General features: G+C 41.8%; 1 protein-coding gene across 1 annotated transcript in view; it reads left to right on the top strand.

The window, feature by feature from the left end:
* The window catches only part of glt1d1 (glycosyltransferase 1 domain containing 1), a 52685-nt gene extending 30415 nt beyond the window's left edge, over nt 1-22270 (top strand). Inside the window, exons 9-12 of the mRNA XM_078421162.1 lie at nt 2898-2941; nt 4135-4255; nt 4844-4942; nt 21091-22270. Of these exons, the coding sequence (XP_078277288.1) occupies nt 2898-2941; nt 4135-4255; nt 4844-4942; nt 21091-21237 (411 nt within the window). The 3' untranslated portion in view covers nt 21238-22270. The remainder of the gene's footprint in view (nt 1-2897; nt 2942-4134; nt 4256-4843; nt 4943-21090) is intronic.
* The last annotated feature ends 453 nt before the right edge of the window (nt 22271-22723 follow it).

Raw genomic sequence — 22723 nt, 5'->3', positions numbered from 1 at the left:
GGACACACAGATGATAGATGGAAGTTCCATTAGATTAACTAGCATCAACCCCAACGTGTCTGGCTCAATGTTATAAATTAAAGATTAATTGAAAGATAATCAGAGTGAAATGTTACTCGTGCCACAGAAGCTGCCTGATGTACTGAATATTTTCAGCATTTTCTGAAGTATTTTGGATTTCCAGTACTTGTAATATTTTGCTTTTGTGGATCATTCTTGAGTTTGTTTAGTTTAGATTATTTATTGCCATGTGTACCGAGGTACAGCAAAAAGCTTTTGTTGGGTGATAACCAGGCAACAGAAAGGCAACACATGATTGCATTTGAGCCGTCCACAGTGTGCAGATACATGATAAAGGGAATAACATTTAGGGCAAGATAAAGTCTAATTAAAGATAGTTCAAGGGTCTCCAATGAGGTAGATAGTAGCTTGAATGACAAGAATAGTTTGTACTTGTAGAGGATGCTGCAGTGGTCTACAGATTAACCTGCTGTGTAATTGACAGTAGTTGGCAGGAAAATAACACCCTTTTATTGAATGTGATGCGGTATCTGTTGTTCTGCTATAATGCAAAGTTGTGTTCTAAGAAACCTGTGTTATTGCATTATAAAATTAATAGTGCCAATGGGGGGAAAGTGGGTTTGGGGCTAAAGAGTTTAAGATTTGCAATAACAAAGTTATTTCTCCCAGGGAATTTTCAAAAAGAAAGTTCTTTTTAAAAGCTAAAAGTTTTTTATTGAAAGCTGAAAATGCTCAAGGCTTAATGTTACGTTGTTTTATAGAAGCAATTCTTGTCAATTTCTGTGACCACCGCAATGAAACTGCCAGATTGTTGGTGTGTCTGATCACTGCAGGAATGGTACTTGGAAACATTTTATTTTATTTTCCCCAGACTGTTTTTTTCTCAAGACAGGTCTTGTAAATTGCCAAAGTATTTTTAAGTGGTTTTGGTCTTCCCAATACAAATCGTGATATAATCAATTTGGCTCAACTAATATAAAGAACTAGACCAAGTGGACCCGTTGGGCCCAAACCTCTCCTGCATTGGTGCAGCACCCTCCTCTCCCCCCTCCCCTCCCGCTCCCCCCTCCCTCCCTTCTCTCTCCCCCCTCCCCTCCCTCCCTTCCCCTCCCCCCCACTCCATCCCCCTAACCCCCCCCCCCCTTATCCTCCCTACCTCCTCCCTCCCTACCCCCTCCCTCCCTAGGAGATAGATTTAAACTTTAAAATGTGAATAACTATAAATATAACACCGATTTCAATGAAACTTCTTCCATTAGCCCCCAAAGTGACGACAGTGAGTAAGGTGGGCCTAAAATTGTCGCGATATCGTGTACCGTTTTGGCTTGTAACAAACAAACAAACGAGTTTTATTATATAGATCTTCCCTAATTCATCAATCACATTACACCCAACTTGCACTTTGAAGATGCTTTGAACGACCTGTATAAGCCACAATCACTGTTAAATTGGCTTATGAAAACATCATGAGATGTTTTCGTTTTCACTCTTTATAAAAGACATGAATGGAATAGTTTAACTGTGCATGGATTCCTGGCTTCCATGATGCTGAGCCATGAAGTGAGAGTTGAGAAGATAGAATAAATAAATGTTAAAACATGAGGAGTGCAAGGATGTACAGAATAAACATCAGAAAGAACAGTCAAGGCAGATGAAATACCAGCCATGACATATCTGGCAAAATATTTTTCAAAGAGGGTTTAGCTTTGAGGAAAATCTTGCTTTGAATCGCTAATCTGCAGAGATAAATATCCTTATTATTTTGGTTTACATGTGCAAGTTGGACTACATTTAGTTTCAGCAGATGGTCCTGTCTCAGCCGATTGGGAAACAATCTAATGTGTTTTCTTTGTTAATGACTTTGATATTGCCAATAAGTCTCTCTGGCTCTCTGCCATACAAGAAGCATGCAATTGCATTGCAAATTTTTGGTTTCTCTGCTGCCATTAATTTGTTTGTGAATATTTTCATCCGTTATTTCATTATGCAGACATAATAGACAATGTAGTCATTTAAAGGCCAGTGCAGGACTATGACACCAAGATAGATGATAAACCATGCTTGTATCAAATTGCAGACTCGAAGGGCTGAAGAGCTTACTTTTGCTCCTATTTTCTTGTTAACTCAGCCCGACTTCATTAATATTTTGATAACGCCTGTCAGGCAGAAGAGGCAAAAGCTTTAAAGCGAGTACCACCGGGTTCAGAAACAGCTTCTTTCCTGCTGTTTTCAAACTGCGGAAGTTGAAGGTGAAGTTCTGATCTTCCAATGTACCTCACTGTGGCCCTTGCGCTTTTTTTAAGCTACACTTGTTCTGCAGCTGTAATGCTATAGTACATAATACTACATTTTGCGCTCTGGTATTTTTTTTCTCTTTACACTTGCATATGGATTGATTATACTTGTAAATAGAATGATTTGGCTGGATAACAAGTAAAGCTTCTCACTGTATCTTGGTGCATGTGACAATAATAAACCAATCCCAATATCATTCAGGAAAAGATGGAAATCAATGTAATTTGCTTTTTATTGCGTAAATGATGTAGAAGGCAGAAGTGCCAGCATGTACATTTGTCAGCCATTCCAATTTACTGAACAAGCAGCAAATTGCTTTCAAGTTGAAGGGCTTTGTAAACAAATATTGCAACAGATTTATAATGCAGCTGAATCCTAAAGAGCTCGTGAGATGAATAGCTAGTTTGTTCTGCTATTGGTTGAGGAGAAGATGCTGTCTGCCGGAAAAAAGGGATTTGCAAATGTTTATTTTAAAAATTGGTAAGGATCTTGAGTGCTTGAAAGAGATAAATAATTCATGATTTATTCTTAAAGAGAAAAAAATAACTTTTATCTGCTAGCTAACTCGTTTTTCATCTTAGGTTGATCCGGTGTTTGCACAGCAGGTGAAAGCCAAAGTCAAGGGGTAAGTTCGTTCTATTATTATAAATTATATTTTGTTCATAAATCATACCATGAATCCCAGGTATCTGAATTACTAAATAGACAAAATAACACCATAACCCTGAAATACTTGTTATTTATTTTTGACACCAAGTTTTGTTTTCTCTAAAAACCCATCTTGATATAAACCCTAGATAGACACAAAGTGCTGGAGTAACTCAGCAGGTCAGGCAGCATCTCTGGAGAAAAGGGAATAGGTGACGTTTCAGGTTGGAACCCGTCTTCAGCGTTATTTTAGTTACTCCAGCATTTTGTGTCTGTCTTGGGTATAAACCAGCTTCTGCAGTTCTTTCCTACACACTTGATATGAATCCTGTTGACTATAGAATGATCATTTGTAAGGGCTTGTGTTGAATGAAAAGTTTTGAGAGTTTCTATACCTCACAGCCTTCATGATAGTTTCCTCTGGGAGCTAATTTGATTCCAACTGTGTTGTATGGAGTAAAACCTCCCTGTGGATTTGTGGCTTCTGTTGAATTTCACATGTCTGAATATTAAGTTGAGAAATGTAGAAATTCGCACTGATGCATTAAGTTTCTTTCTTTAAATTGGAGTTCAGAGGAGCGGAGAAAAAAAGAGCATTGCTCCGGTTCTTGCGTATGATACCTCTGAGTGACAGAGCCTCGGCAATGTTGCAGCAAGAACAGTTTCCCCCTATTTGTTCTATCTGGACTTATCATGATCTTAAAAACCTCCTTCGGATTCCTTCTCAATATCCTCTGTTCCAAAAGGCACAACACAAGATACCTCTGTTTATCCACATGACTGAAGTCCCCTCGCCATTGAACCATTTTAATGCATCTTTTCTGCATCTTCTTTAATACTTTAAGTCATTCCTAAAAATGTTTTGCCATGACTCTGGTTATGACCCAAATTGTGTTTCATAACGCTTTGTTGTGATTCTTTGTTGGTATACTCAATGCCTCATGTTATAAAAGCCCATGTACAGAGATTGTTGAAAATGGATGTAATTTTTCATTACTCATCTTAATGGATCAAACGTTATAAAAATTAATCATAAATTTCAAAGAATTGGAGGCATGAAATTCAATTTGATCGAAGTTAAAATGTTTTGTTAGAGTGTAATATTTGCAATCACCCACTGAATTTGCTTTTATAAGGACCGCAGGTGACTGGTTTTCTGTTATTTTATAGTGCCCACGGGGTCTACCTAGTTTCGGAGAAACCCCAGGAAGAGCTGCATGCTGCCATGAGGGCCTCATTTGCTGTAGTAAACAGCTCCATCTCCGAAGGGATGTCTTCTACAATTCTAGAGGTTGTGTTCTTTGCAACATTTGAGATTTCTTTTCTGTGCAATTTTATATTTTTGGAATTGGAATTCTACGAGGATGTTGCCAGGACTCGAGGGCCTGAGCTATAGGGAGAGGTTGGGCGGGTTAGGACAGGATAGAACAGGTTTAGAGGAAGATGGGACAAACACAGGCAGGTGGGACTGGTGTAGATGGGACATGTTGGTGGTGGGAACAAGTTAGGCCTCAGGGCCTGTTTCCATGCTGTATCACTCCATGATTACTAATTTGGATGTTTTTTGTTTTGTTTTAACTGTTCCATTGTAATGTCAGCAGAGGTATATTCTAGGATTACCTGTGTCTTGATGTTAAGTGCCAGTTCCTTTCCAGTATCGAAGGGAATCAAATTGTACCTTTAATTATTGAGCTGTGCTCAATCGTCAATAATAATAGCAAATTCACACACCAAGTTCTCAGCAAAAGATATTAAGTCATGATAGTAGTCTTTCTGGGATTAAATTGACAAGACAACAAATATTAATTTGGAGATTGCTTTTGTTTTTTATTGCCTCTGCTTGCAACTTTATGCTTTTTTTTGTTTTGCCATCCTGTAGGCGATGGATCTTAAAGTTTCAGTGCTGGCAAGGAATATACCTGGTAACAGAGCAATAGTAAAACATGAACATACAGGCCTTCTCTATTTCCATCCACAGGTGAGTGATGAATGTTTGTTGGGAAAGAGAAATCTTATTTTCAAGTGTACAAAATCATGAGAGGAATAGATCAGGATTGAGATTATGGCTCATGCTGCCTGTGTGGGTGTGATATTAATGGTTTATCTAACGCACATTAAGCATTCATTTTATTTTGTCCATTTAGTAATTCACATACCAGGGATTTATGGTATGGTTTATGAACAAAATATAATTTCTGCTAAACACTCCTGCACTATTAATCAATGACATATTCTGGTTTGGAAAAACAATATTAAATGTTGCATCGAAGGTAGACACAAAATGCTGGAGTAACTCAGCGAGACAGGCAGCATCTCTGGAGAGAAAGAATGGGTGACGTTTCTTCAGATGAATCGAAAAGGGTCTCGACCTGAAACATCACCCATTCCTTCTTTCCAGAGATGCTGCCTGTTCTGCTGAGTAACTCCAGAATTTTGTGTCCATCTTCAGTTGAAACCAGCATCTGCAGTTCCTCCCAACATTGATATCTTTTATTGTTGTAAATGATTTTTAAGACCTACAGGATTTAGACTCATTCTGCCAGAGAATCAAACCATTTAGTTCCACTACATGGACCCTACAACTGGTATATTGTCTGCTATTCTATTTGCCACACAATAGGAAGGATGGTGAAGAGGGAGGGTTTTGTTTTTCCTTCTACCCCTGTAAATGAAAACAGTGTAAATGTTCTTCAAGAAAAGCAGTACAAGTTACTGTGGTAACCTTGGAGACTGAGTCAGGTAAAATGATATATGGGAATAAGGAATTGACAGAAAAATTAAATGTTTATTGTTTGGCTTTATGGAAGAAGACATAGAAATCTACCCAGTACCAGCAGAGAGCAGTCTAGATTGAGTGTTTAGTTTGGAGATACAGCACGGAAATAAGCCCTTCGACCACCGAGTCTGTGCCGACCAGCGATCACCCCATATACCAGCACGATCCTACACACTAGGAACAATTTACAATTTTTTTCTGAAGCCAAATAACCTACAAACGGGGACGCCTTTGGAGTGTGAGAAGAAACCAGAGCACCCACTGAAAATCCATACGGTCACAGTGAGAACATACAGACCGCACTCGTAGTGTGGATCGAACCCGGGTCTCTGGCATTGTAAGGCAACAACTCTGCCACTGTGCCGCACAGAGTGAGAAGCTGAAAAAAATTACCTTAAATAAAGAATTAGAGAAATTACTGGGACTGAAAGCTGGTGATTCTCCAGAACTTATTGACCTGTACCCCAACATTTTGAACAAGGTCATTATGGAGTCAATGGATGCAATAATAGTCATCTTCCAATAGTTGCCAGTCAGTGGAAGGTAATAAATGTGACCCCACCATTTAAAAAATAAGGGAGAAAAAACAGGAAACTATAGAGCTCCTTAAATATGTTGTTAAAGAAATGGTAACCAGGCACTTAAAATATAATAGGATTGAGCAGGGTCACAAAGGATTTATGAAAGGGGAAATTGTATTTGACAAATCTACTGATTTTTTTTTCATTTAGACGATACAGATCTTTGAAAGGGCTGTGATGCCTCCCACTGGAAAAATTCAATGTCTAGATAACTAGATTATTGGATATTAGGAGAAAAAAGTTTGGTTGAGTTTAGTTTATTGTCACATGTACCGAGGTACAGTGAAAAGCTTTTGTTGCATGCTAACCAGTCAGCGGAAAGAAAATGTAAGATTATAATTGGGCCATCCACAGTGCAGTAGAGATTTAAAAGAGTGGACTAATTGTAATGTGTGTGCAGATTTACATCTGGTCAAGATATGGGATTAGTAGAAAAAGTGACACCATGTTAAAAGATCTTATTAAATTGCAGTGCAGGCTCAAGGGCCCTCCACCCTCCATTTCCTATCTTCTTCTGTATCCCCAGGTCAATAAAATTGAAGCTTTGCCGACCATTGCACTGGATTTACATTTTGAGACCTTCTGATGTGGTCTTCTCTTTTCATTGTTTTATAGCTGTCTTTATAGATTCATGGAACTTACAACAAAGAAATGTTCAACCGGCACTGTCAACACCAGCTGTGAAAGAGCTATTTTGCCTAACCCCATTTCTCAACTCTTGGGCTGTTGTTTTAAGTGCTTAAATTTAATGTTTTTTTGAATCACACTTTAAAGCAGGGAAAACAAAACCCTCGACTCCCTTCTGATGCTTCCACAAAATATCTTATACATATGCTCCATTGTTATTGATCACTCACTCTGCTAAATGAAATAGTTCTTTCTTCTCAGCTCACTCTGCCTAAGCTTCAGGATTTTATATACTTGTATCAAATCTCCCCTTTCCATTCACCCTACTCTTTTGCGAATAAACAACCATAGTCTTGCCAATTAGCCCCGACAACATCATCTAACGTTATCCTTAGTTTTCTCTTTAGCCAGGATTGCACCATCTTTTTTTTCTGTTCGATTTTTGTGCCATCAAAAGGAATACATATTTGTTGTTAAATATATTTTAGTTTTGTTTAAATGTTAGACTTTGTTTGTTTACTGTCATATATTTTAATGAAGTTTCCCTATCTGCTGTAACCAACTCATACCTCAAAGATGTACGTAGAAAGAGGCCCTTCAGCCCACCAAGTCCATGCTGACCACCAAGTGTCTATCGTTACCAATCCCATTAAAGGATAGTTGATCCATTGCCTTGGCAATTGAACTAGTCTGTGGTAGACTAGTTCTATGTTTTCCCACTTTCACATCTGCTCCCTACACATGTGGGGCAATTTTACAGAGACCAATTAATCTACAAACCTGCACATCTATGGGATATGGGAGGAAACCAGAGCACCCGGAGGAAACCCACACATTCACAAGGAGACCATGCAAACTTAAAAAAGACAGCACCTAAGGTCATGATCGAAATCGGGGTCACTGGCACTTCGAGGTAGCTGCAGTGCTGCTTAAGAGTCAGAAACTTCTCCGGTATAATTGAATTTACAGCAAAGGATTCGAAAAACTGTTGTGAATATTTGAAGCAGCACGTCTGATTTATGCTTAAATTCTGATAGATAATTCACAGGGGTGGCACGATGGCTCAGCGGTAGAGTTGCAGCCTTGCAACGCCAGAGACACGGGTTTGATCCTGATTAGGGGTGCTGTGCGTACAGAGTTTGTTCGATCTCCTCGTGACCACCCGGGCTTTCCCTGGGTGCTGCGCATTCCTCCCACGCTCCAAAGACATACAGGTTTGTAGGTTAATTGGCTTCGGTAGAAATTGTAAATGATCCCTAGTGTGTGGGATAGTGCTAGTGTTCGAGTTGACCTCTTGTGGGTGTGTACTGTTGGCCAAAGGGCCTGTTTCCATGCTGTATCTCTAAAGTAAACTAAACTAAATTAGATTGGAGTTTTTCATCCCAAATATTTTGCAGGTAAACAGTCTATACCCCATTTTTGGTTGTATCTTGCTATTTCCACCTGTATTCTAGTTTGATTGGAATTGTTTTTGTTAAAATGCAGTACGCATAAAGAAACAATTATTGAAACGTTGCTCTGTCCTTTCATGAGATTAAGTGTTACAATGGATAGTCTTTAAAATTGGAAGAGTGAAGTACTTAGTCTATAAATTATTTTCCTCATCTTTGCTTCAAAGTAGATAACCTTCCTTTGCAGTTTCCTACACTTTGGAAACTTTATTGAATGTTAATAGCCAGCAAATAATTTGTTCTGAAGTATATGACATTTATTTATTGAAAGTACTGACAGTTTCTTTGCTTCACATAATATATAAGCCATGAATTTCAAAACTGGCGTTTTAAATAAGGAGCATGCTAATAATCCTTGATTTCAAATATTCGAATCAGAGTTTGGCTCTTTTCCAGTGTATAATGTAACAAACTGATGCTTGGCACATTTGTCAAAATGCATTTAATGACATGAATATAATACTTTATAGGGACATAGGTTCAAGGTGAAGGGGAAAAGATTTAATAGGAATCTGAGGGGTAACTTTTTCACACAAAGGGTGGTGGATGTATGGAACAAGCTGCCGGAGGAGGCAGTTGAAGCTGGAACTATCCCAATGTTTAAGAAACAGTTAGGCAGGTACATGGCTAGGATAAGTTTGGAGGGATATAGACCAAATGCAGGCAGGTGGGACTAGTGTAGCTGGGACATTTTGGCCAATGTGGGCAGGTTGGGCCGAAGGGCCTGTTTCCACACTGTATCACTCTATGGCTATGACTTTATGATCTACCTGGGTAGGGGTTAGTTTGGGTGGGAAGGGATGAGTTAACCAGGGAGTTGCGGAGGGAACGGTCTCAGTGGAAAGGGGTGGAGATGGGAAGATGTGGCTGGTGGTGGGATCCCATTGGAGTTGGTGAAAATGTCAGAGGATTATGTTCCACCATTTTCACCCAGCACATAATCCTCGGACATTTTCGCCACCTCCAACGGACCAATTTTACCACATGTTAACTCAGAAGACATGTTATCTCGTTTCCATCCCTGCTGAAATGCACCTAATGGGGCAATGGAACATCAAAGAATTGTCCATGTTAATCAAGTCAAGAGTGTTTTATTGTCATATGTCCCAAAACGGAACAATGAAATTCTTACTTGTAGCAGCGCAACAGATATAGAACATAGAAGAGTACAGCATGTAAACATAGTGGTCTGTATGCACCAGAATAAACAACAAAAAACTTCAGTATATAAAAACAATTAAACATTAATAGTGCAAAGATGAAAAAATGTAGTTTGGGGCTTAGTTGGAGGTTGTAGTGCTTAATAGCCTGATGGTTGTTGGGCCCATGTTATGACGTCCATGTAGTTGAGATTATACTGTGAAAACCATATCTGCGATACATTCTAGTGCCACGAACACAACATAAAAACTGTATTTGCCATACTTGGTAGCATTATTAATCTCTACATCAGAGCAATACTAAAGTTTGTGAAAATATTCCAATTTGGTTTACCTCTCTTTTTTAATATTGGACTAAAGAAGTAACTGCACTAGTAGTAACAAGGAACTGCAGATGCTGGTTTACACAAAGGGACACAATGTACTGGAGTAACTCAGCGGGTGAGGCAGCATCTCTGAAGAACATGGTTAGGTGACTTTTCGGGTCAGGACCCTTCTTCAGACTCGGTAAATTCAAATGCAGCAATCATGCAGGCAGTTAGATGGCACTTTGCAACGTCTTTTTGACAATTGTTGTGTTGTACATTTTTGGGCAAAGACTCAAAATGGCGTTACAGCTTTCTGTGATAACTTTGGAATAGTGTGGCTGCAGAAAGAAACACTCAGGAACTGATCTGCAGTTGTGGTGAGAATTAATGGCAGCATCTGTTTAATTTTACCCAATGTATATCAGATAACGAGCCTTGATGTACTAAATGAATTAAAATTAAGAGAATCTAATTGATTGATGGGTTATTATGCTCACAGACAGATGGGGCATTTCGATAGTATCTGTGCAGAGAAACACAAAGATTAAATGGATACATTTGTCTTTTCATCTTAATTGTGCAAATCGGGCTTGGGAAAAGGAAATTGTATGTTCTGCTGTTACTGGGCAGTAGAAGGAATGAGAGAATTTTGCTAACGAGCAAATACACTTATTGTTCCTTAGCAAAAAAATTGGTAGGGTTACACTAATTCTAAATCACATGGTGTCACCACAATCTATTTTGTTCCTTTTCCTATTTCTTGTTGAAATCCAAGTATTTGCAAACTAGAGGCACACATCACATTTTAATAAATATTCCACACTGTAGTCATATACAGTTAGTTTTATTTTACCGAAAATAAACTGATACGAATCAGATAGGTTCAAGACTTTACATGAAAAGATGTAAACGCAGACGTAAGGAACTGCAGATGCTGATTTACAATAAAAGACACAAACTGCTGGAGTAACTCAGCTGGTCAAGCAGCATCTCTGGAGAAAATGGATAGGTGACGTTTTGGGTCAGGACCTATCGTTGAGTTGAGTTTAGTTTATCGGTACAGTGAAAAGCTTTTGTGTGCTAACCAATCAGCGGAAAGATAATATATGATTACAATCGAGCCATCCACAGTGTACAAATATATGATAAAGAGAATAACGTAAATAACATTTAGTGCAAGATAAAGTCCTGTTAAATTTGATCAAAGAAAGTCTGAGGGACTCCAATAAGGAAGATACTAGATTAGGACTACTCTCCAGTTAATGGTGGGATGGTTCCGTTGCCTGATGACAGCTGGAAAGAAACTGACCCTGAATCTGGAAGTGTGCATTTTCACTCATCTATACGGAGCTGAAAGTGACAGGGCACAAGATGGCAGCGCAGGGTCCCAACCCAAAACATCTCCTCTCCATGTTCTCTGATGAGTAAATGCATTTTCGTCAGAGGGAAGGGTTGTGTTGGAGGTCCTTTTTGACTGCAGGATGAATGGGGACACAACAAGAGGCCAGGCAGAGAAATGCCCTGGAATTCTGAAACGATTCCGGTTGACCAGCTGAGTTACTCCAACACTATATGTCATTCTTTCTCTAACACACTCTTGATTGCTCTGCCACAGCTCGTTTACAGACACAGTAGGTTGTTATTGGGCAGAACATGGTGCATAAAATGGCATTCAACCTCCCTAACAAGTGCCAGTAACAGTTTTGAACAGCAATCTGCTCCTTATCGGCCCTATTACCACCATACCTAGTGAATGCCGTACCTCCATACCCAAGATGGTGCTGTGTCAACTAGACAACAGACATTTCAGCTGAAGGGCCATCTTGGAAGGTCTTAAATTTTCAATGGCAAGCCGTCGAAAATGACCTCCATTCTGTTTTCATTCCATCTAAAACCTGGTGATACATAATGATACCTGCAATAATTCCAAAGTGACTTTTTTTGTCATCTCTAAATGTAGAATCTTGATTGATTAATACTTTATTATCACATGTGACAGTGGAATTCTTAGTTTTGCACACCGTACACAAAGTATGCAAAGAGTCGCCAGGTAGAGGGCACCGACAAATGTCACAGTGTTCAATATAGTCCCCGATTGTCCCTCTTTGTTCTCAGTGCCCCCTCCCCCCCAGTGTCCCTCTTCGGTCTCTAGACGGTCCCCAATGCCGGGTCCCTCTTTGTTCTCGGCGGCGCGGCCCGACCGACCTCGAACACCCACCGCAAACCCAACCTCCGGCACCACCCGGGCCTGTCCTCTAAGTAATCCTCCAAGCAATAGACCATGGTATTATTGAACCAGCATCTGCAGGTTTTTTTCCTACACATGCTATTATTGAATGTTAACTAAATATACATTATACTATAACAATCTGTGTCAAGTTATCCATATACATGATCGTTTGACAGCATCTGTGTGCGAGGCAAATTGAGTTGGTGATCAAGAGTAGACTGAACCTCTAGGATCCGCTGACATCATTGAATAGTGGAGCAGACGTGAGCTCCAAGGCCACAGCTCCTTCTAATTATTACATCATTCTCGTTAATAGACGTTTCCAAAGACTGAATAATATATTTCACCAGCAAGAGATCTTTTGGTTTAAATTTGTCAAAACAAATCTGTTATTGTCGGCAAGAATGAAATATTTTAAGCAGCATTGTTGCATAATAGTAGTATGTTTTCCCCGCAGGACTTAATTAGGGCTGGATCTTTTGTGGAAAATGAGGATACATGTTTAAATTAGTGGAAGATAAAGATTGAGCAGAGAACAGGGCAATAGGGTTCATCTTGGCTAACTCGGGCAGGGATTTGCTGCTGATATAATGAACACTGTGGCCTCATTCAATGTGGCAAACTTCAATAGCAATTTTCACAACCCATCCTTCATGCTTGCAAAGTATTAAACATTCAGATTTGTAAAGTTCTTATTCACAAGGATGCATTTTCTCTATGTAGTATAAGAAAATAACTGCAGATGCTGGTACAAATCGATTTATTCACAAAATGCATTGTCGGGGGTGGGACAAAGGAAGGATATAGGTGGAGACAGGAAGATAGAGGGAGATCTGGGAAGGAGGAGGGGAAGGGAGGGACAGAGGAGCTATCTGAAGTTGGAGAAGTCGACGTTCATACCACCAGGCGAAATATGAGGTGCCGCTCCTCCAATTTCCGGCGGGCCTCACTATGGCACTGGAGGAGGCCCATGACAGAGAGGTCAGACTGGGAATGGGAGGGGGAGTTAAAGTGCTGGGCCACCGGGAGATCAGTTGCGTTAATGCGGACCGAGCGCAGGTGTTCAGCGAAGCGATCGCCGAGCCTGCGCTTGGTTTCGCCGATATAAATAAGTTGACATCTAGAGCAGCGGATGCAATAGATGAGGTTGGAGGAGGTGCAGGTGAACCTCTGTCTCACCTGGAAAGACTATTTGGGTCCTTTGATGGAGTTGAGGGGGGAGGTAAAGGGACAGGTGTTGCATCTCGTGCGGTTGCAAGGGAAAGTGCCCGGGGTTTGGGTGGTTTGGGTAGGAAGGGACGAGTGGACCAGGGAGTTGCGGAGGGAACGGTCTCTGCGGAACGCAGAGAGGGGAGGGGATGGGAAGATATGGCCAGTGGTGGGGTCCTGTTGTAGGTGACGGAAATGTTGGTGGATGATATGTTGGATCCGCTGGCTGGTGGGGTGGAAGGTGAGAACGAGGGGGATCCTGTCCTTGTTGCGAGTGGGGGGAGGGGGAGCAAGAGCGGAGCTGCGGGATGTAGAAGAGACCCTAGTGAGAGCCTCATCTATAATGGAGGAGGGGAAGCCCCGTTTTCTGAAAAACGAGGACATCTCAGAAGCCCTAGTCTGAAACACCTCATCCCGGGCGCAGATGCGGCGTAGACGGAGGAATTGGGAGTAGGGGATAGACTTTTTGCAGGGGACCGGGTGGGAAGAAGTGTAGTCCAGATAGCTGTGCGAGTCGGTGGGCTTGTAGTAAATGTCCGTCACTATTTTTCTCCTGTGATGGAGATGGTGAGGTCCAGAAACGTGAGGGAGATGTCAGAGATAGTCCAGGTATATTTAAGGGCAGGATGGAAATTCGAGGTGAAGTGTATGAAGTCAGTGAGTTCTGCATGGGTGCAAGAGGTAGCACCAATGCAGTCGTCGATGTAGCGGAGGTAGAGTTCGGGGATGGGGCCAGTGTACGTCTGGAACAGGGATTGTTCGACGTACCCGACAAAGAGGCAGGCGTAGCTAGGGCCCATGCGAGTGCCCATAGCTACGCCTCTGGTTTGGAGGAAGTGGGAGGAGTCAAAGGAGAAGTTGCTGAGGGTAAGAACCAGCTCTGCTAGGCGGAGGAGAGTGTTGGTCGATGGAGATTGGCTGGTTCTACGGTCGAGGAAGAAACGGAGGGCTTCGAGACCATCCTTGTGGGGGATGGAAGTGTAGAGTGACTGGACATCCATGGTGAAAATGAGGGAGTGGGGGCCTGGGAACCGGAAGTTATCCAGGAGATGGAGAGCGTGTGAGGTGTCTTGGACGTAGGTGGGGAGGGATTTTACCAGGGGGATTAGGATGGAGTCGAGGTAGGTAGAGATAAGTTCGGTGGGGCATGAGCAGGCAGAGACAATGGGTCTGCCGGGACAGTTGTGTTTGTGGATTTTGGGTAGGAGGTAGAATCGGGCCGTGCGGGGCTGGGGAACTATGAGATTGGAGGCACTGAGGGGTAGATCGCCGGAGTTGGTGAGGTCGGTGATGGTGCTGCTGATGAAGGTCTGGTGTTTATCGGTGGGGTCATGGTCCAGGGATAGGTAGGAAGAGGTGTCTGATAGTTGTCGTCTGGCCTCGGTGCGGTAGAGGTCAGCACGCCAGACTACCACAGCCCCTCCCTTGTCAGCGGGTTTAATTATTAAGTCCGGGTTGTTGCGGAGTGAGTGGAGGGCTGCACGTTCAGGAGGGGAGAGGTTGGAGTTAGTCAGGGGAGTGGAAAATTTGAGGCGGCTGATGTCACGACGGCAGGTTGAGATAAAACCTTTCAGAAAACGGGGCTTCCCCTCCTCCATTATAGATGAGGCTCTCACTAGGGTCTCTTCTACATCCCGCAGCTCCGCTCTTGCTCCCCCTCCCCCCACTCGCAACAAGGACAGGATCCCCCTCGTTCTCACCTTCCACCCCACCAGCCAGCAGATCCAACATATCATCCACCAACATTTCCGTCACCTACAACAGGACCCCACCACTGGCCATATCTTCCCATCCCCTCCCCTCTCTGCGTTCCGCAGAGACCGTTCCCTCCGCAACTCCCTGGTCCACTCGTCCCTTCCTACCCAAACCACCCTAACCCCGGGCACTTTCCCTTGCAACCGCACGAGATGCAACACCTGTCCCTTTACCTCCCCCCTCAACTCCATCAAAGGACCCAAACAATCTTTCCAGGTGAGACAGAGGTTCACCTGCACCTCCTCCAACCTCATCTATTGCATCCGCTGCTCTAGATGTCAACTTATTTATATCGGCGAAACCAAGCGTAGGCTCGGCGATCGCTTCGCTGAACACCTGCGCTCAGTCCGCATTAACGCAACTGATCTCCCGGTGGCCCAGCACTTTAACTCCCCCTCCCATTCCCAGTCTGACCTCTCTGTCATGGGCCTCCTCCAGTGCCATAGTGAGGCCCGCCGGAAATTGGAGGAGCAGCACCTCATATTTCGCCTGGGCAGTTTGCGGCCCGGTGGTATGAACGTCGACTTCTCCAACTTCAGATAGCTCCTCTGTCCCTCCCTTCCCCTCCTCCTTCCCAGATCTCCCTCTATCTTCCTGTCTCCACCTATATCCTTCCTTTGTCCCACCCCCGACATCAGTCTGAAGAAGGGTCTCGACCCGAAACGTCACCCATTCCTTCTCTCCCGAGATGCTGCCTGACCTGCTGAGTTACTCCAGCATTTTGTGAATAAATGCATTTTCTCTATTTTCTGCAATTGCTTACAGGTTATTGCTCCTGATAAAGTACTACTTATTTTGACCAATGTAAACCCTTTCTAAGTTAGCTCGAGAGTTGAAAATAGTATTTTTGTTTTGTAGCTGTACATTTTAATAACTTTGTATGTAATTGTGATCCCTTGGGTTGAATATTTCACCAATACTTTCAGTTTACACTCATTTCCACTGATAACCCCTGTAAACTTCACGTAACTGAGAAAGATTACACTTTGAAATAATTGAAGCTCAGCTTAAGCCACAATATATCACAGATTTGGTGTTTGTGCTAATATCAAGGACAGAATTTAAAACCTATATAACCATGCCATCTAGTGACTACAAGGAATAGTTTTAGCAATTCCTTTCCACAATCCCAAACTGATGAATCAAATTAGGCTTGATTGCATATCGAGGCCTGTAGTTTATTTATGAGACTTTACTATTATTCATTGAACCATTTTCTGTGGATACTTCTAGGACGTCTGTTTATTGGGTTTAGAGGTGTTGGAGGAATCCTATTGTAGTAATCAGTCTCTCAATCAATTTGTGCAGACCCAGATTCAATAACTAGTCTCGGCTTCATTGACCAGACACAATTTTCTTTCTCTGGGTCAGGCTTTTAAGTTAGCAGTTAGCTTTGGTTTTAGGGATACGGTGCGGAAACAGGTCCTTCGGGCCACTGAGTCCGCGCCGACCAGCGATCCCCGCACACTAACACTATCCTACGCACTAGGGACAGTTTACAATTTTTACCAAAGCCAAATTAACCGAGAAACCTGTACGTCTTGAGTGTGGGTGGAAACCGGAGCACCCGGATAAAACCCACCCGGTCACAGGGAGAACATACAAACTCTGTATAGACAGCACCTAGAGTCAGGATGGAATCTGGGTCTCTGGCGCTGTAAGACAGCAACTCTACCGCTGTGCCACCGTGCCGCCCCAAATTTGCTGTGCAGGTAATTCTGCAACAAAAAAATAATAATAATTAAGAGCTCAGAGTCTTGTCAAACTAATGGATTTTACTGTTACAACCCTGGTTTACCTGGAGATTACAAATATTGCCTGATCTCAAGTGGCCAGTTCACAGAGGTTTCCTACTGGAGTGTGTGGGTTGATGTTGATTGAAATTCCTGTCCTCCGGGCTATAGACCACTTCCACTATCAAACAACAGGCTGGTGCAAGCAGGCAGGCCCAATATCTACCCATCTATCTCATTGTCAGACACTATCTGGCCCTGCCTGACAAAATGTAATCATGCTAGACACTTGGTCAGTAAACATCTTTATCTTCTCTCAGCACCATTGTTCAGTTCAGATCTGCTGACTCTATTATCTATCCTTCACATGATTGTTGCATCTGCTGATTCCATTATCTATCCTTCACATGATTATTTGGTTAGGCAGTGTGCTGCCCAATTTAAACAATAAGGGCAGCACACTGGTGCAGCTGGTAGAGCCACTGCCTCATGGCACCAGGGACCCGGGTTCAATCCTGACCTCGGGGACTGCCTGTGTGAAGTTTGCACGTTCATCCTGTGATCACGTGGGTTTCCTCCGGGAGCTCCGGTTTCCTCCCACATCCCAAAGGCGTGCGGGTTTGTAGATTATTTGGCCTCTTTGAATTGCCCCTAGTGTGTAGGGAGTGCATGCAAAAGTGGGATAACATAGAACTAGAGTGAATGGGAGATCAATGGTCGGCGTGGGCCAAGGGGCCTGTTTCCATGTTGTATCTCTAAACTAAACCAAATACTAACAGACTAAATCATATGTGCTATACTATATGCTATATTATCATTGCTGACAGTAATTGTTACTGACCTTGGTTTAAAACAAATGCAAACATCTTTCACATTCATCCCAATTCTTTGTGTTGAGGCACTGGATATCATAAAAGGCTTCCTCATTGTAAAAAGCATCCACATCACTAAGAACTGCACAAAATTTGCTGCAAACAACAAAAAAATGACAACCATTATGCCTTGAATCGACCAGAGCTATCAGTATCAAAAGATATTTATAAACATTCAAAATCGAACAAACAAAAGGTTAAAGACATTCAGATCTAAAGTGCTTTAAACCACTTTTAAACATTTAACAAATTAACAAGCCATTGTTAATTACATCTGGAATGATTACTACGAATTTTAAAATTTATTATCAATGTATCTTTATATTACGTATAGGAAGGAACTGCAGATGTTGGTTTACACCAAAAATAGACACAAAATGCTGGAGTAACAGCGGGTCAGGCAGCATCTGTGGAGAAAATGGATGGGTGACGTTTCAGATCGAGACCCTTCTTCAGACCGAGACCCTTCTTCAGACCGTCTGAAGAAGGGTATTGGCCTGAAGCGTAACCCATCCATTTTCTCCAGAGATGCTGCCTGATCCGCTGAGTTACTCCAGCATTTTGTATCTTTAAATTACAATCACTTGTGCCTTACACTTGTGGCACTTCCTTCCTTCATTGACGTCAACCCCTTTCATAAATGCAGAAATCTCAACATTGCAGTCAGTTACATAGAGTAACTATGGCAAATATTGAATGTAACCTGCAAAATATGGGCCTTCAATTTTTCCAAGAAGTTGCATGCAGTTGTTCCTTTATTTAATAATTGTTCATTTGGTTTACTTTCCACAATGTCCTCACAACAATGCAATAAGATAAAATGTATTAGAGTTTTGCAAGTACGTCTTTATTTCCATGTACAATACTCATGATTTGTTATTGACTATTCACCCGTTTACCCCTGTACTATTCCCTAAGAATATATCTTGACACTTTTTTTCCCACAGTTTCATGCAAAGATATAACTCAACTTCCAAGTAACTGTAGGAGCAATAGTCTTTTCACGTGTCTTTGCATTTCAGTGCTTACCTGACATCCAGTCTCGTATAGATTACAGTTTAATAGATTACAGTTTGATCTGATCAATCATTTAGCATCTCCTTTTCTTTAATTCCATCGCTTTTGCCGTTCACTTTCTAGGGTTGAACCAAATTGTTCACACACTTGGCTTTGGATTCAATTCCCAAGTTGAGTTTGCAATTCAATCTTCTCTCCAATTGTCCTTTGGCATCTCCATGTCATTCCCACTTCCGTTGAGATTTTTATTATCACAAAATGTTTAGTTTGGAGATAGAGCATGGAAGCGGTCCCTTGGGCCCACCGAGTCCACGCCGATAATCGATCACCCATGTACACCAGTTTCCACGTTATCCCACTTTCTCATCCACTCTGTACACACTAGGTACAGTTTTATTGAGGCCAATTAACCTACAAACCCCTCACGTCTTTAGGATATGGGGAGAAACCCATGAAGTCATGGAGAGAACGTGCACACACCACACAGACAACACCTGGAGTCAGGATTGAGCCCAGGTGTCTAGCTCTGTGAGACAGCAGCTCCACCACTGTGCTGCCCTGTTTTATTCATATTATATTAAAGACCACTTTCAAGAACATGTTTTTTTTCAAACGATTTCCTGTTGGGGTTGAGGATTAATATAACTTTGCTGATATTACAGACGTTTTGCTGTCATAAAACTACAGAAATATTAAATGTACTTTTAATCTAATTCTGGACAATGAAATGGGAAAAAAAAGCTGGTCAATTGAAAGAAAGTTAAATAAGAATGTACTTAGTAATTACATTTGTTCCTTCGATAATAGTGCAAGGAATTGAATTAATGAATACTGTCTGTTTTCAATAACACTTATCTTTAACGACACTCTCAAATTCCATTATGTTTGATTAGGCCAGACATATCGCATGTGTTTTGTAGATAACGAGTTTCTTTTTCTTGTGTTCATTCGAATGTTACTGCAAATTCAAGTAGGGTTTTTTTTCAAATTAAAACTATTACAGGAAAGATCCTATATTACTGTTACTGGAAAATATCTGGCCATGGCAGGAATTTGGTATTAAGCGAAAGCACACTGCAAAGAAGAAACGATACTGAACAAGCAGTAGACCAACAATAAATGTCTATAAAGAGAAATGGCAGTTATAATGTCTCAAAATTACTGTGGAACACTTGCCTACGTCATATTGCAAAAACAGGATGTCCAAATAAGGTAGAGTTGGGAGTAAGAATATGTGGCAGCACCTCGAAAATGGGGCGTGAATGAGGTGATTGGTTCAGGAGTCTGATAGCTGTGAGGAAGAATCTGTTCTTAAGTCTTGGTGTCTGGGCTTTCAAGCTCCTGTATCTTCTCCCTGAAGGTTGAAGGGAGAAAGGAGAAAGACCAGGGTGAGAGGCATCCCTGGCGATACTTGCAGTCTTCCTGTTGCCACCGTGACGATGGACTGGATGGAAGGAAGTGATGAGCTTATGATGGACTGGGCTGTGTTCACCACTCTGCAGGTTCGGGGGGGTCAAGAACAGTTGTCGCACTAGGCATCGACGCATTCTGTTAGAATGCATTCCAAAGTGCATCTGTAGGTATTCATGAGAATCCTCATGCACAGGGCAAAATCATCGCTACCGAGGCACCATTGATGAGAACTGGTCTGTGTTCACCCCACTTTCCTTTGGTCAACAACCAACTGAAGGTGTTACGGGCAAGGTGGTTGCTTTGACACCATGACACTAATTTCTCAATCTCCTGTATGATTTGTAAGAGTCATATCTTACCGTACGCTAGTTTATTTTTGTATAATCTAGGCATCTTTGGTCATAATTAAATGATGGCATGGCTACTGGGTGTTGTAAAGAAAGAGATGTGTATTTTTTTTAAATATATGTGGCTAAGGGTTTTGAAATGTGGATCAGCTAATTTTCATAGTAGGGGGATACAGTCATTAAAAGCAAAAACAATAAAATGTAGAGAAACCAGAGGAATATTTAAATGCTTGAAAGGTATTCTACTTTAGAATGGAGCAATAATTTTCTATTGGGGTGGCACAGCGGTAGAGTTGCTGCCTTACAGCGCCAGAGACCCAGGTTTGATCCTCACTACGGGTGCTGTCTGTATGGAGTTTATACGTTCTCCCTGTGACTGCGTGGGTTTTCCCCCGGTGCTCTAGTTTCCTTCCACACTCCAAAGACGCGAATGTTTGTCGGTTAATTTTCTTCCGTAAATTATCCCCAGTGTGAAGGATAGAACTAGTGCACAGGGTGATCGCTGGTCGGTGCGGACTCGGTGGGCAGAAGATCCTGTTTCCTCGCTGTACCTCTAAACTAAACTAAATCATTTGTTCATTTATACGTTTAACAAAATTTCACTTGGAGGCTGAGCAAAATGAAATTATTTTTATTTGCCTTCGCAGGAATTTGTTGAATTATCAAAGAGACTGATCAGTGAAACTGGTTTGAAGGAATGCATTGTGACTAAAGCCAAAGAATATGTGGATAAACACCATTCCAAGAACGCAGAGAAGGAGACTTATCTCGAACTGACTGCAAACTTGCTTTAAATGTCTTTGGTCAGGTTGACACTTGAATGTAATTCTCCAGATATGCTGCTTCATGATATAATGGCTAGAGGGGGAGGTATTTGTAATTAGTGAATATTATAGGAGAATGATAGGTTTTTCAAAATAAATATTTATCATTTTTGCATCATAATAGTTGATCAAGCAAAATGCATACTCCAGACTTTTGACTGGAATATAGCTTGAGTGGCTTCTTGATGCTAAATTTATCCATCCAGTTTATGAACACAGTTTTTTATATGCTTCCCTAATCTCTGAGGTATCAAGGTATAAATTTGGTCGTGAAATATTGTGTGCAATCAATCAAAAAGCCCCATCTCATACTTCCTTGAGTAAGTGATATTGTCCAGGGTTTTGTACAGTTTTGTAATTAAACCTACCATGTTTACAGCTAAAAGTTATCACAACTTGATTTTTCGGGCGGTTTTTAAGCCAACATCAAGGGGAATCTGGTTGGAGTTCGTTTCTTACACCTACCACCCTTTATGAGAAAAAAAACCCCCTAAGATTCATATTAAATCTTTCCCCCGTCACCTTAAACCTATGTCCTCTGGTCCTCTTCCCCTACTCTAGGCAAGAGACTCTGCATCTGACCCAATCTATTCATCTCATGATTTTATACCTGTATAATATCACCTCTCATCCTCCTGCGCTCCAAGGCAGGAGTCCCAGCCTGCTCAACCTCTCCCTATATGTCAGTCCCTCTGGTCCTGGCAACATCCTCGTCAATCTTCCCTGTACCCTTTCCAACTATACAAAAAACTTTTCTATAACATGGTGCTCAGAACTGAATACAATACTCTAAATGCAGCCTTACGGACATGTTATATAACTGTAACATCACCTCCCAACTTCTATATTTGAGTTGGGGTGTAAAGACAGTTCTAATATAACATGCATGTAACATGTGACTGCAACCTGATAGTTGAAATGCGGACAGTGGCAGCCTTGTGTGATTTATCACTGGTCTCCTGAAGGTGGGATGTAGCCCTCTCAAACACCCCCCCCCCCCCCCCCCCCAAACTCTTCTTTCACTTCCAATATGTAGTTTCGTTCGGTACTTCGGTACCGAACGACAAATAAAGCTCTGTTATAAAGCTCTGTTATAACAAGGAACTGCAGATGTTGGTTTATACCAAAGATAGACACAAAGGAAAAGATAGGCGACATTCTGGGCCAGAACAAAGGACTGAAGAAGGGTTCTGACCCGAAACGTCACCTATCCATGTTCTCCAGGGATGCCGGCCGGCCCACTGAGTTACACCAGCACATTGTGTCTTTCTTTCCAATCTGCTTACAAATTTCAATTCCTGTTTTAAGGGTTGCGGTACTGTATGGAACTCGAACCAAAGCTAACTTACGAATGAGCAGCAGAGAAAAGATGTGTCTCATGAGGACTTTTACCCAAAGTATTAAAATGTCTCTTCACCTGGCAGTTACTGAATGAAGTGCGTACCCGGGGCTAGTT

This window comes from Rhinoraja longicauda, chromosome 25 (genome assembly GCF_053455715.1).
Source record: "Rhinoraja longicauda isolate Sanriku21f chromosome 25, sRhiLon1.1, whole genome shotgun sequence".
In the NCBI taxonomy this organism is placed as follows: Eukaryota; Metazoa; Chordata; class Chondrichthyes; order Rajiformes; family Arhynchobatidae; genus Rhinoraja; species Rhinoraja longicauda.
Note: the sequence above shows the minus strand (reverse complement) of the source record. Positions and strands in the feature narration are given on the sequence as shown.